This window comes from Equus quagga, chromosome 7 (genome assembly GCF_021613505.1).
Source record: "Equus quagga isolate Etosha38 chromosome 7, UCLA_HA_Equagga_1.0, whole genome shotgun sequence".
Lineage (NCBI taxonomy): Eukaryota > Metazoa > Chordata > Mammalia > Perissodactyla > Equidae > Equus > Equus quagga.
In genome coordinates, this window is record NC_060273.1 from 73773019 (window position 1) to 73785814 (window position 12796).

A 12796-nucleotide genomic window follows, 5' to 3' on the forward strand; every position below is an offset into this window, starting at 1 on the left:
CAAGAACACAACAGATCTACCTGGGAGAAAAGCCAAGAAGGAGAGAAAGGGAAGCTGGAGCCTTGAAATACATTAGAATGGAATGCTACATGCATTCTAGTTAGGATGACTATATGTCCTGACTTTCCTAGGAGAGTCTCAACTTACACATGTGCTCCTGGTGTATTAAGAATGCCCCTCTTTTATTTCAAAAACATCCTAGTTTGGATGATAAATTATATGGTCACTCTTATTCTAATGGTTCTTTCATGGCATAACCAGGACTTTGGGCTAAGGCCTGATGTGTAAACGAATGCCCTAGTATAGGCATGGGCCCTGGAGAATTCATGTTAGATCCCATGAAGAAACTGTTGATAAGTCAGGCTAGGTCTCCTGGCTCTTCATTGTCACTCTACACCATTCTCCCAGACCCCCCTCAATACTTGCCAGCTTTGACTCACATTATCATACTCTACCACCCACCACCCCACTTGGTGCAGTGATCATTTCCCTTCTAGATCTCTCCCCTCATTCCTTGAAGATTTTAGCTGCTGGCTCAGTCATTCTCTCCAATACAATTGATCCTACCCTGATGATCTCATCAGTCTTAGGGCTGTAAGTACCATCTCAAGCCTGGACCTCTTTCTTAAATGCTAAACTCTCATACTCAACCATTTACCAACATCTTTACTAGGATTCCTAATAGGCATCTGAGACTTAATCTGCTGCAAACTAAGCTTTTGCTTTCCTCACACCTCAAAACCTGTTCCTCTTTGGTTTTCATCTCCATCTCAGTAAAAAGCGACTCCATGTTCCAGTTGCTCAGGGCAAAAAACTTGGACTTGTCTTGAATCCTCTGTTCTTTCACATCCCATATTTGATCTGTCAGAAAATTCTATGCTTTCTACGTTCAGAGTATATCCAGAGTGTAACCACTTCTCCCTGCCCCCATGGCTAACACCTGATTCAATTCACCATCGTCTCCCCCCTGGATTATTACCATATCCTTTTAACTAGTTTCTCTACTTCCACATTTTCCTCTCTACAGTTTATTCTCAACTCAGCAACTAGAGGGATTCTGGTTAAAACATAAGTTAGATCATGTCATCCTTCTGCTCAAAACCCTGCAACAGGGTTAAAGCCAAATTCCTCATTATGACCTAGAAACTTCTATAAGATCTGGCCCCTGTTACCATTCTGACCTCATCTCCTACTCGCCTCCCCCTCACTTGCTCTAATCCAGTCCTATTGGCTTTCATGTCAGACCTACTCCTACCTCAGGCTCTTTGTACTTGCTATTCCTTTGGCCTGGAATACATTTCCCTCAGAAATCCACATGGCTCAGCCTCTTCACTTCCTTCATTCCTCCTTCTTACTGCTCAGTAAGCCCATCCCTGACCAATTTATTAAGATTTTAATCACTTCCACACAAATTCTATCCCCCTTTCCTGATTTATTTTTTTTCTTAGCCCTTATCATTAACACATCATGTATATTACTTATATATCTTGGGTACTGTCTTTCTGTCCCACTAGAATGTAAGTTCCTGTGGGCAGGGTTTTGTGATTTTGTTCACTGGTGTTTTTCCGGTATCTAGAAAGGCATCTGACACATAGTTAGTGCTCAATAGATATTTGTCAAACAAATGAATTAAACATCAGTTACAGACGCTCTTAGATTGCCTTAGGAGACTTTGCAACTTTCTAACAAGTGCCAAGAACCTTCCATTGAAGGGAATAGCTATGATCTTCTACTCTAACTTTCTGCCATAGGAAGAAATCTTTTTCTGCACACCTGGGCTATGGGAACCCAGACTTTGCCTGTGTTCCTTCAAGAAAGGGGTCCACCACCTCACCAGCCAGCCTGATAGAAAAAATCTGTGGGTTAGAAAGTGCAGCCTTTCATTGAAGCAGAACCTTCTAAGGTGCGTCCTCTGGTTCACTGCCCCTCATCGGACAAGTCTACTTCCTGGCCTACACAGTCTGTTACGGTCCCTCTGACCCTGTTCTACAGCTTCAACAACCCTAGTTTCTTTGTTTAAAAATTATTTTATTGAGGTCATATTGGTTTATAACATTGCGTAATTTCAGGTGTACATGATTATGTATCAGTTTCTGTATAGAGTGCATCTTGCTTACCACCACTAGTCTAGTTTTTGTCCATCATCATACATATGTGCCCCTTTACCCCTTTTGCCCACCCCCTACTCTCTTCCCCTCTGGTAAACCACTAATCTGTTCTCCTTATTCATGTAACAGCCCTAGTTTCTTTATCAGTTTCTCCCATGATGTAGTTTTCTGTCTCACCATCCTTGCCGCTCCCCTCCGGACACACTGCCCTGCCTACATGAAGGCCCGCCAAACTGGACATGTGACTCCAGGTCTGAACCTTATAGTGTACAATGGGATTATCACTTTCCTTGGAGTTATGACTCTCTGGCATGTCATAAAGACAGCATTTGATGTGTGCTGATGGTCTCACTGCCCTGTGGCTTTGGCTGGGCTGATGCGGGGGGTTGGGGGGAGTAGGAGGAGCCAAGGATAGTTTTAGGGTCTGTGCATTTGTGGTCATGGTATGAGGTGGCTAGACAAACAGTGGGCAGGTGAAATTGATAAGTATGCCACAGGATGAAAAAGTTTGGGAAAAGCTGTTAGGGATAAAGACCTACAGGGAAACTAACATTTGACCTGGGGAGTGGTCTGAGTTCATGGAAACCCTGTCTAATGGCCCAGCATCCTGGGAAGTTTCCCCGATGCGCTCTGGGAGGACATCTGATCATGACATTTCCCCATTACGCCACTAGATGGCGTATCGGGGTGCAGGATGTGAAGAGGGATTTTGGGGGTTTGTACAGTAGAAAACCTGAAATCTAGTTCTTGAGCAAGTTGCTTAACTCTGCATATCGGTTTCCTCATCTGAAAATAATATCTACCTTACAGGATTCTTGGGCATAGCCAGGGAGTTAAAAGGTGCAAAAGTGCTTGTAAAATGTGAAGAGCTGTAAGAAATATAACCTTTTTGCTATTTTTTTTTTTTAAGTGTTAGGAGAGTGTTAGGACAAAAGCTGTTTCTCGGCCCATACTCTGAAAGAGCATGAGTTCTTCAGCAGTTCAGCCCACAGAGGGCCCCTGACCTCCTGATGCCAGAGATTGGAGAGGACGCACCTGAAAATGGGGATGACATAGTTGTTGGGGAAGATGCCGACACGTCCAGTGACCAAGGAGACGCCCCTGAGCCAGCCGTCCTGGTACTTCCCCAGGACCCTGATGCCCTCTCCCTTCTGCAGATCCAGCTCATCAGGTCCGTGGGCTGAGTAGGAGTGCAGGGCTACAAACCTGGGGAGACACAGGGAACTGGTGAAGGAAGAGGGTGAGCGTGCTGGTGGAGGGCATGGAGCCAGCAGAGGGCGAAGGGAGGCAGCACCTCAGAGCCCATCAGCTGAGTGGCTGATTAAAAAAGTTGAGAGACCTTAAAAAACTGAAACGTCAATATGTAAGGCAGACAAAAGTGGTAGAACCTGGTTGAAGCAGCAGTGGAGGAGCCCAGATCCTTGCCCTCTCCATCTCCCCCTCCTCCATGGATGCTGCACAGCTGCACATCACCAGTTTAGGCCACATGGGCACTTTGACAATGGGAAACTGGCCGAGAGGAGAGAAAGGAGTTGGCTACCAGGAATTAGTGGCAGAGCCGGGTCTCAAACCCAGAAGTAATACCTAGGATGCTCTTTCACACTGCTAAGAGTGTCACCCAAGAAAGTGGTCGCAGCCACAAGGTTCATGGAAAGGGGAGGTCAGCACAGAAGCCTCTCTGAGTAGAGGCATGTTTGACCCCCAGGAATAGCCTGAGAAGATAGCTTAGTGTGGGTAAGGAAATGGACACTGGGAAGTGGGAGACGGGGTTATTTTAGTTTTTTGGCACACAGTGGAATACTGGCTGCATGGTGGGGATGGAGGGAAATGGGCTTAACATGGAAAAATGACCTTGGGTTAGAGCAGTGACTTTCCAGTCTGAGGTCCATACAGGAGTCAGCCAGCTAGCATCCGGGGATGAGTCAGGGGGTGAAGACACTAGGGACTAGTGCGGAGGTGAGAATTCCTGCCTGACTAAAGGCATTAAAAACTGACCCACTTTGGCTTGCCAGATTCAGGGGTTACCAGTACATGGCCTTCAGGCTAGACATCAGGAAGTTGTTCTAGACCCTAAGGACTCAGACACTGCAGTGTTTTATCAAAGGGGCTAAGGGAGTGTTCTCATCCGCAAGTTTTTTTCCCCTCCAAAATGCTATATTTATTCTTTGCTGATTACTAAAGCAACATCTATTTATGATCCAATATTTTGAATCTAAAGGAAGGCAATAGAAATTTCTCAACACTCAATCTCCCTGCAATGTTTTGGTATATAATCTTCCAGTCTTTTTCTACTTTTGTAAAATAAATAAGCTAGGATGATATGGTTTGCTAATTTGTGTTTTTTGTCATTATTTCCTTTGGAGGTTGTAAAGGAAGGGGAGATGTTGTCTCTCTGGATGGGATGGTTTGGGAGTGGGGATGCTCCATGGCAGAGGGATGGCAAAGATGACCCCTCTGTGCCAGGACCGGGGGTGGAGGGCTGAGCTTTTTACTCACATGTTAGCTGAGAGGTGTTGCTGGGAGCCGGGCAGACTGACGATGGCCGTGGAATGTCCTGGGGAGGCAGGTGCAGGGTGATAAGTGCTGACCTACACAGACAGAAAAGACAGCCAAGCAGACAGTGAATGCCACAAGCCAGGCCCACAGCGGAGCTGCTACAGAAAGGCCTGACGCAGCTTAAAACCAAGAACCATGCCCAGCCAGCGCCACCCATCGTGCATCTTCTCTGTGGTTTGTGGCTGTGGGCAGAGTGGGGCGGGGATGGATTGGTTTATGGCCTCTCAGGGTGGCATGCCAGGGCTGTATTCCAAAAGACCGCTCAGTTACGGCAGAGGATGAAGACCCATCCAATTTACAGTCAGCAGGGCACTGCCATGCTCGTTGATCTGTTCCCCCCGGCCCGTCCCCAGACATCTCCCAGTCACTCAACTCCCTCTATGAAAACTTACTCTTAGAAAATGAAACAACAGCTAATACTGATCGAGAACTTAACACTTGCCAGGCAGTTTTAAGTGCTTTAGAAGTTTTAGCTAATTTAATCTTTATTACAGGTACTATTATCTCCGTTTTTGGATGAGAAACTGAGGGAAAGAAAGGTCACCCAACTACTATGAAATAAAATTTAAAACCAGGTAGTCTAGGTCCTGAGCCCACACTCTTATTAATGCTAGTACTAACACACACAAGCACACACATGTTTATCCAGTGACTTATGGAAGGTAAATCTGAATCCTTTTCCCTTTTCCAGGATGAAAGAGGGAGCAACAATACTAAACGATCCTGGAAACTGCCTACCATCCTGGGACCTTGTTTATTACCTAACATTTCACCTTATTTCCTTCTTGGCATGTATTTCAGACTGTGATTGTTTCCTTGTTCATTTTCTGATCATTCCCCCCAACTAGACTGTAAGTTTCATGAGGGCAGGGAGTATGTCTTCTTCATCATTGTATTTCTTATGTGCTTAATATGTAGTCGTAGCTTAAAGAACAAACAAATGAATACAAAGGTCTTACTACCCAGGGCACCAAGGACTAATGAAACCTCAACCATCTCCATGCCATCCAGAGTAAATATATTGAATCTGTCTTCAGTTATCTACCCATAAGTGATGGTAACTATATATATGTACCCTTTTAGGACTATGCTTTTGTGGGTACAACTATTGTCTGTGTATGTGCGTTTGGGCAAGTGTGAATGCATTACTGAGTGCAAATGTGTATGTTTGTTTAGAACCCATGACAATTTTATGTACATATATGATGGCATTGGTCTATTATATGTCTGATTACGTTCACACGTGAGGGTCTATGGATTGATTTGCACATATGCTGTGTGTGATTGTCTATATGAGGCTGTGATTGTAATTGTCTATGTGGGATTCTGTGTGTATGGACGTGAACTTTAGAGGTGTGTGCAGGTATGCACGACTATATAGTTGTGTGTGTGTGTCTGTGTTGATGATTGTCTAAATGTATGTGTGGTTGTGTATGTGTGTATGACATTTTGGAATCCAGTTCAGTTATAGGATCAGAAAACCATTCCCATCGGATAATAACAAGTGTTGGTAAGAATGCAGAGAAACAGAAACTCTCATATAGTGCTGGTGGGAATGTAAAATGGTGCAGCCCCTTTGGAAAATAGTCTGGCAGTTCCTCAAATGATTAAACATAGAATTACCATATGACCCAGTAAGTCCACTCCTGGTACACACCCAAGAGAGATGAAAACCTATGTCCGCAGAAAAACTTGTCCATGAATATTTACAGCAGCATTATTCATAATAGCCAACAGGAGAAAATAACCCAAATGTTCACCAGATGAAGATATAAACAAAATGTGGTATATCCATGCAATGGAATATTATTCAGCCATAAAAGGAATGAAGTACTGGTACGTGCTACAACATGGATGAACCTTGAAAACATTATGCTAAGTCAAGGAAGCCAGGTACAAAAGACTGCATTACATAATTCCATTAATATGAAATGTCCTGAATAGGCAAATCTATAGACATAGAAAGTAGATGAGTGGTTTCAGGGGTTGGGATATGGGGGTGATAGTTAAAGAGTACTGGGTTTCTTTTTGAGGTGATGAAATGTTATAAGATTGTGGTGGTAATGGTTGTACATATCTGAAGTGTATATCTTAAATGGGTGAATTGTATGGTATGTGAATTATATCTCAATAAGCTCTTAAAAAAATTCCATGGTCACTCATCCAAGGCTCTCTAACATTGCATAACATATTCTGAGCTTTGCAATTAAATATTGTCAACCAATTCCCTTAAACGGAGATGAAAAGTTACTAGCTTTGGGCTCCTTACCTGTGACTGGGCAAGATGAATCCCTGCTGGGCTTGGGAGATGTGCCAAAGGAAAGGCTTGTTATGTGAACAACTAATCTTATGTTTGTGGAGACTGTTGGACCACTGATTAAGCAGGATGAACTTCACCTAACACCCATGACTTTCCAATGTTATGTCTGAGTAAAAAGCCCTTCTATCCATAAACACTAATAATTATTTAGGGAGGAGGAAGATGCCAGAATGCAAAGCCATCCCCCCATTATACTAGGCTCTGTCTTTTTATTTCTCTAAGTCTTCATCTGGAGCGGAGTGTCCTATTATTTGGACACTGAAACTGGTCAGGATTGAAACCAGTGGGCTTGTGCTGGAGATCTTTCTAATATGGAATGGGAAGGGAGGATAGATTCTCAAGGTCTGAGGTGTCCTGGAGGAGAAGGGAGAACACATGTGGGAGAAGGAAGAAAGAGGCAAGGGAGAAAGAAGGAGAGAGGGGGAGATAGTGGACAACTCTGAGAGTTGGGGAGAGAGTCAGAAACTGGGACTGAAACACAATGGGAGAAAGAGACAGAGCCAGAGGGACAGAAGGAGGAAGGAAAAAGAAAAAGGAGATTAAAAAAGATTGGAAAACTCTCACAATCCATTTAGAAGAAGACAAACAACCCAACTAAAAATGGGCAAAAGATACCACAAAAGATACATTGAGTGGCCAATAAGCAAATGAAAAGATGCTCAACATCAACAATTACCAGGAGAATGCAAATTAAAACCACCATGAGATACTACTACACACCTATGAGAATGGCTAAAATTAAAAAGACTGACCATACCAAGTGTTGGTGAGAAAGTGGAGCAACTAGAACTCTTATATACTGCTGGTGGGAATGTTAAAATTCCCACCATATTGGAAAACAAGTTGGTCATTTTTTATAAAGTTAAATATGCACTTACCACATTACTCAGGAATCCTACTCACAACTATTTATCAAAGAGAAATCAAAACATATACCCATACAAGGGCTTGTAGATGAATGTTCATAGCAGCTTTATTCATTTTAGCCAAAGACTGGAAACAACCCAGATGCCAATCAACTGGTGAAGGAATAAACATATTGTGGTATAAACACAGTGGAATACTCCTCAGCAATACATGGAATGACATGGATGAATCTTAACATCATCCTAAGTAAAAGAAGCAGAACACACAAGACTGCATATTCTATTATGCCGTTTGAATGGCATTAAAAAAAAAAAGCCAAAACTATACTGAGAGAAAACAGATTAAGGAGTGCCAAGAGCCAGAGGTGGGGAGAGAGGATTGACTGCAAAGGGGAACAAGAATGTGCTAGAAATTTTCTACAGAAGTGATAGAAATGTTATAAATCTTGATTTTGGTAGTCATTACACACCATCATATATTTGCCCAAGTCATTGAACTGTATACTTAAAATGGTTGAACTATAGCTCAATAAAACTGTTAAAAATATGAATACGTTATCTAGTTGGCAGGAAACATCTACATGGCCTTAGCATGACCCAGCCCAAGCTCTGGAATTGGTCAGGGAAGGGGATAGAGATGGCTCAGCTTCATAGTGGGCAGCTAGCAAGTGACCCTCATGGCGGAGGGCCACCTGAATAGGAGAGAATCAAGAGTTGTAACCTATGGGTCAGGCAGAGGCTCAATAAATAAAGTAAAAACAAAAATGAATGAATGAATGGAGTAGTAGGAAAAGAAGGCAAGATAGATAAAGGCAGAGAAGACAGAAACTAGTAGGGAAGGAGGACAGAGAGAACAAGACAGAAATGAAGGCCCCGCCCAGCAAATGAAGACAACTGAGTAGATGGCCAACTTCTAAGGAGGCAAGTCTGTTCCTGTCACTGGGATCGAAGACCAGCTTTTCTGAGTGAAGGGGCCTGGTAGGTGGTTCCTTGGGGTCAATTGTGAACTCAGGTCCCTGTCCATAAGGGGTTTGTGAGGCACTTGTGAGGTCCTCCAGTAACTGGTCCTGCCTGGTATAGGGTTCGGGACCTGAGCAGGATCAGAGAGACGATGTGTTTTTGAGGGTGGGGGTAGGTATTTCTGCTATGATCTAAAAATATTCTTTCCTCCTTTTTGAAAGAAATGACTCATTTAAAAGAAGTCTTTATCAGTAACAGAAGGATCTACAGAGGTGTGGCCTCTGGGCGTTTTCAGATCTTCAGGTATGAAGTGAGGGAGGAGGACGGCATGGATCCTGGCGCAAAGTTGTTGCAACACTCTGCTGGCCCCTAAGCATTCCCCATCAGCCACGTGGATGGGCGTAGAGAATGCGGCTCCCTCTCAGGAGTCTGGAGAACAAGTCTAGCTTAGTATGTGGCTTGGGCATTTACCAGGATTTGTGTTCTTGGGCAAGTATTGAATTCTGGAGATCCTCCATTTCCTCATCTGTAAGATGGGGGGAATAATGGAATTTCTCTTATAGAGTTGTTATGAGAATTAAATACAATCAGTGTACAATTTACTTATTTTTATCTGCAAAGAGATTAGCTGTTGCATAGGATGGGGATGGGGAAAAGCACGTCATTTTATGCAACAGCCCCGCAAGGTTTGGACTGAGAGCCGGACCCAAGAATGTGATGGGGGTGGGAACAAGCAACCCTACTTCCCTATTCTAGAGGAAAACATCCATAGCTTTCCAAAATGTAAGTTTGCTGTCCCCCTCCCCACCCATGCTGTGGCACTTAGCTATTTCCTCCAGGGTTTGTACCTTCTCGTCACTTGGTGGGCACGGGGTGACTGTCTTCCTCAACAGAGTGTGAACTACCTCGGAGCCCATTGTGTTCTTGCATCTTGGTATTACCAGGAGCTAATAAGGGCATGGAACCTACAGCGCGTCCACTCAGGGTTGAGAAAGAGCTGCATTTTAGAGACAGAAAATTAGGTTTTATTTGATAGTTTCTGTACCCACCACTACCGGTAATCTGGGGTTGACCATTGGACTTTGTAAAGTTGAAAACTCGTTCCCCTCTGTAGATTAAAAGACACTTCAGAGCCACATTCAGCAATGGCAATGTGTGGATCTTATTTGGCCCTAGGCGCTGGGGTTAACGCAATAAACAAGACATACAAGACTCCTTCCCCGTGTGGAACTCACCGCGTACACGGGGAAGGCAGTTACATTCATAATTATATGAGCATGGCACATGTTGGGGTGGGGGAAGTTCAAGGTGATCTGGCACTGCCAGGAGAGGCTTGCCTTGATTTCCAAGAGGTATTTCACTCTCGCAGCCTACGATTCCAACGCGAACTTGCTATACACAGGCCTCATTGTCAGTACCCCCATTTTTACAGGCAAGGAAACTGAGATCAAAAGATTACATGATTTCCTGGAGGTGGCCAGCAAAGGGGAGGTCAGGTTGATACCAGGACCCTAAAGCAAGGACCCTAAGCTCAGAGCCTTTGCTGTAGAACACCAAGGTTAACACATCGTTTCCAGATCTCAATGTGGCTGAAGGGGTCATATACATGAGACATGTTTGTGTAACCCAGAAAAAAAATGTCCAGCCGAATCCAACATCCTGGTTTCATGCTCATGATATGTTACAATGACCACCCACTCTGTCCAGTGTCCTTTGTAGTATGGGCCAGATCTGATAGCAGGTGGAATATGAAGTTGTTTTTGTGCATTTCTCTTCTTCCTGGCAGAACAGAATCCCAACAGAGTGAGAGCTCCTTGGGCCAAACTGCTCTCCTTCCTTCTCCATCCAAGCCAGTCTCAGAGCAGCCCAGCCTGCAAACCCTCCTCGTGTGTGACGAGCAGGGAGCAGCCACCCAGTGCTGTTTATTTGCCCTGAGAGTAAAAACATTGTTTGAGAAAGAGAACCGTTTACGAGCTGGCAGCAGGTCCATTTAGGTCCACTTAAAAAAAAATTTTTTTTTCCCCATAGTACATGGATATGTCAGCAGGGGTAATATTGTGTAACGCTGCGAAGACTACTAGATTTACAGCTCCGTAGTAGTTACTGAAGCTTAGAATATTCTCTGTGATCTGGCTCCTGCTTTTCTCTCCAGCCTCACCTCCCTTCACTCCTCTCACTCCTCTGCTTCAGCCCTGGGGTCTTTTCCCAGCTCTTTGAGCAGGCCACATCCACTGTTTCTGTCACTCCTCACCTCTGCTTCCCCTCATCCCCGCCCTCTGCTCTGTTACTTCCTTTGTTATTACAATTTTAAATTATAAATATATTATGCATACAAGTAAGTGTATATAATTTTATGTATCATTTAAAAAATACTAATAAAACTAACACCTGTATACGTACCACTCAACTTAAGAAACAGAATAAAAATAGAAATCGAATACTGTACTTAGAGACCCTCTGCATTTTCCTCTGTAATCAGATCTCCTCCCTCCGCCAGGAGGTAAGCACAATGCTGAAATTTGTGTTAATCATTCCAATGCTTTTCTATGTAGTTTTTACCACCTTGGCATACATCCTTGGCATGCAACATGTTGTTTAGGTTTGCCTGTTTTTGAACTCTGTGTGAATAGATTCACATTCATGTATTCTTCTCTGACTTGCAGCTTTTGTTCAACACTAAGTTTTTGTGTGTGTCTGTGGTTAATTTTCACTGCTGTCTCGTATTTCATTGTATGCATACACCACCATTTAACCATTCTATCATTTATGTGTCATTTGGGCGACTTTCAATTTGGGGCTGTTATGAATGATGTTGCTATGAACATTCTTGTATATGTCCCCTGTGCATATGTACAAGAGTTTCTCCAGGATATACACCTACAAGTGGAATTGATGGGCGATAGGGTATGAGTCCGCTCAGTTTTATTAGGCAATAACAAACTTTTTCCCAGTGTGGCTCTAACAATTTACACTTCCACCAGCAGCGAATGACAATTCCCGTTATCCCACAATCTCACCAGCATGCAGTAATGCCCAGCTTTTTAATACCTACTTAAGGTGCGTGTGAAATTATATTTCATTATGGTTTCAAATTAATTTCTCTGAGTACAAATGAGCATGAGTTTCTTTTCTAATGTTTATGAGCCATTCTAGTTTCTAATATGAAAGGCCTGTCATGTCCTTTGTCTGTTTTTGCTCTCTGCTGGGTTATTTATTATTTTCTATTAAGTTATGGAGTTCTAATATTTTGGATATGAATCCTTTGTAGCCTGTATTTTTACTTTGTGGTATCTTTTGATGAATTAAAGTTCTTCTTTTTAATAGTAAAATTTACAATATATTCCCTTATGGTTTATACTTAAAAAAAATCTTGAATGCAAAATTTTTTTAATCTCAAGTTCATAAAGATATATTTCTATATTGTCTTCTAAAAGTTTTATAGTTTTGCTTTTCACATTCAAGTCTTTAATCCACCTGGAATTGATTTTTGACAAGGGAGGAATCCAATTTCATCTTTTTCCACATGGATACCCAATTAGCCCAGCACCATAGTTCATCCTTCCCTTCTGATCTGCAAAATCCACTCTGTCATAAATCAAGTCTCCATGCTGTGTCTATTTTTGGGTTCTCCAGTATGTTCCATTGGTTTAATAGAATCCTTATGCTAAATCCATGCCACCTTAATACGATAGCTTTAAAAATAAAATTTGATATCTGATAGGGTAGGTTCCACTCCAACCAAATTCCATCGTCTTCTTTAGAAGTATCTTAGCTGTTGGCTTTTTGTTCTTCTATGTAAGTTTTAGAATCACCTTTGAGTTACAAACAAACAACACATTGGGATTTGAATTTACAGATAAATTTGGAGAGAATCAACATCTTTAAGATATTGTTTTTAATCCAAGAGCATGGCATAATTCTTCATTTATTTAGGTCTTTTTTAATGTCTTTCAATAAAATTTTATAAATTTTCTCCAGGAAGGGCT

At 42.7% G+C, this 12796-nt stretch overlaps 1 protein-coding gene across 4 annotated transcripts in view; it reads right to left on the reverse strand.

The window, feature by feature from the left end:
• The window catches only part of SH3RF2 (SH3 domain containing ring finger 2), a 125366-nt gene that overhangs the window by 27448 nt on the left and 85122 nt on the right, over positions 1-12796 (reverse strand). For all 4 annotated transcript variants that reach the window (XM_046668163.1, XM_046668162.1, XM_046668164.1 and 1 more), the window contains exons 6-7: positions 4605-4696; positions 3144-3314 (exon numbers count right to left, since the gene is read on the reverse strand). In XM_046668163.1, the coding sequence (XP_046524119.1) occupies positions 3144-3314; positions 4605-4696 (263 nt within the window). The remainder of the gene's footprint in view (positions 1-3143; positions 3315-4604; positions 4697-12796) is intronic.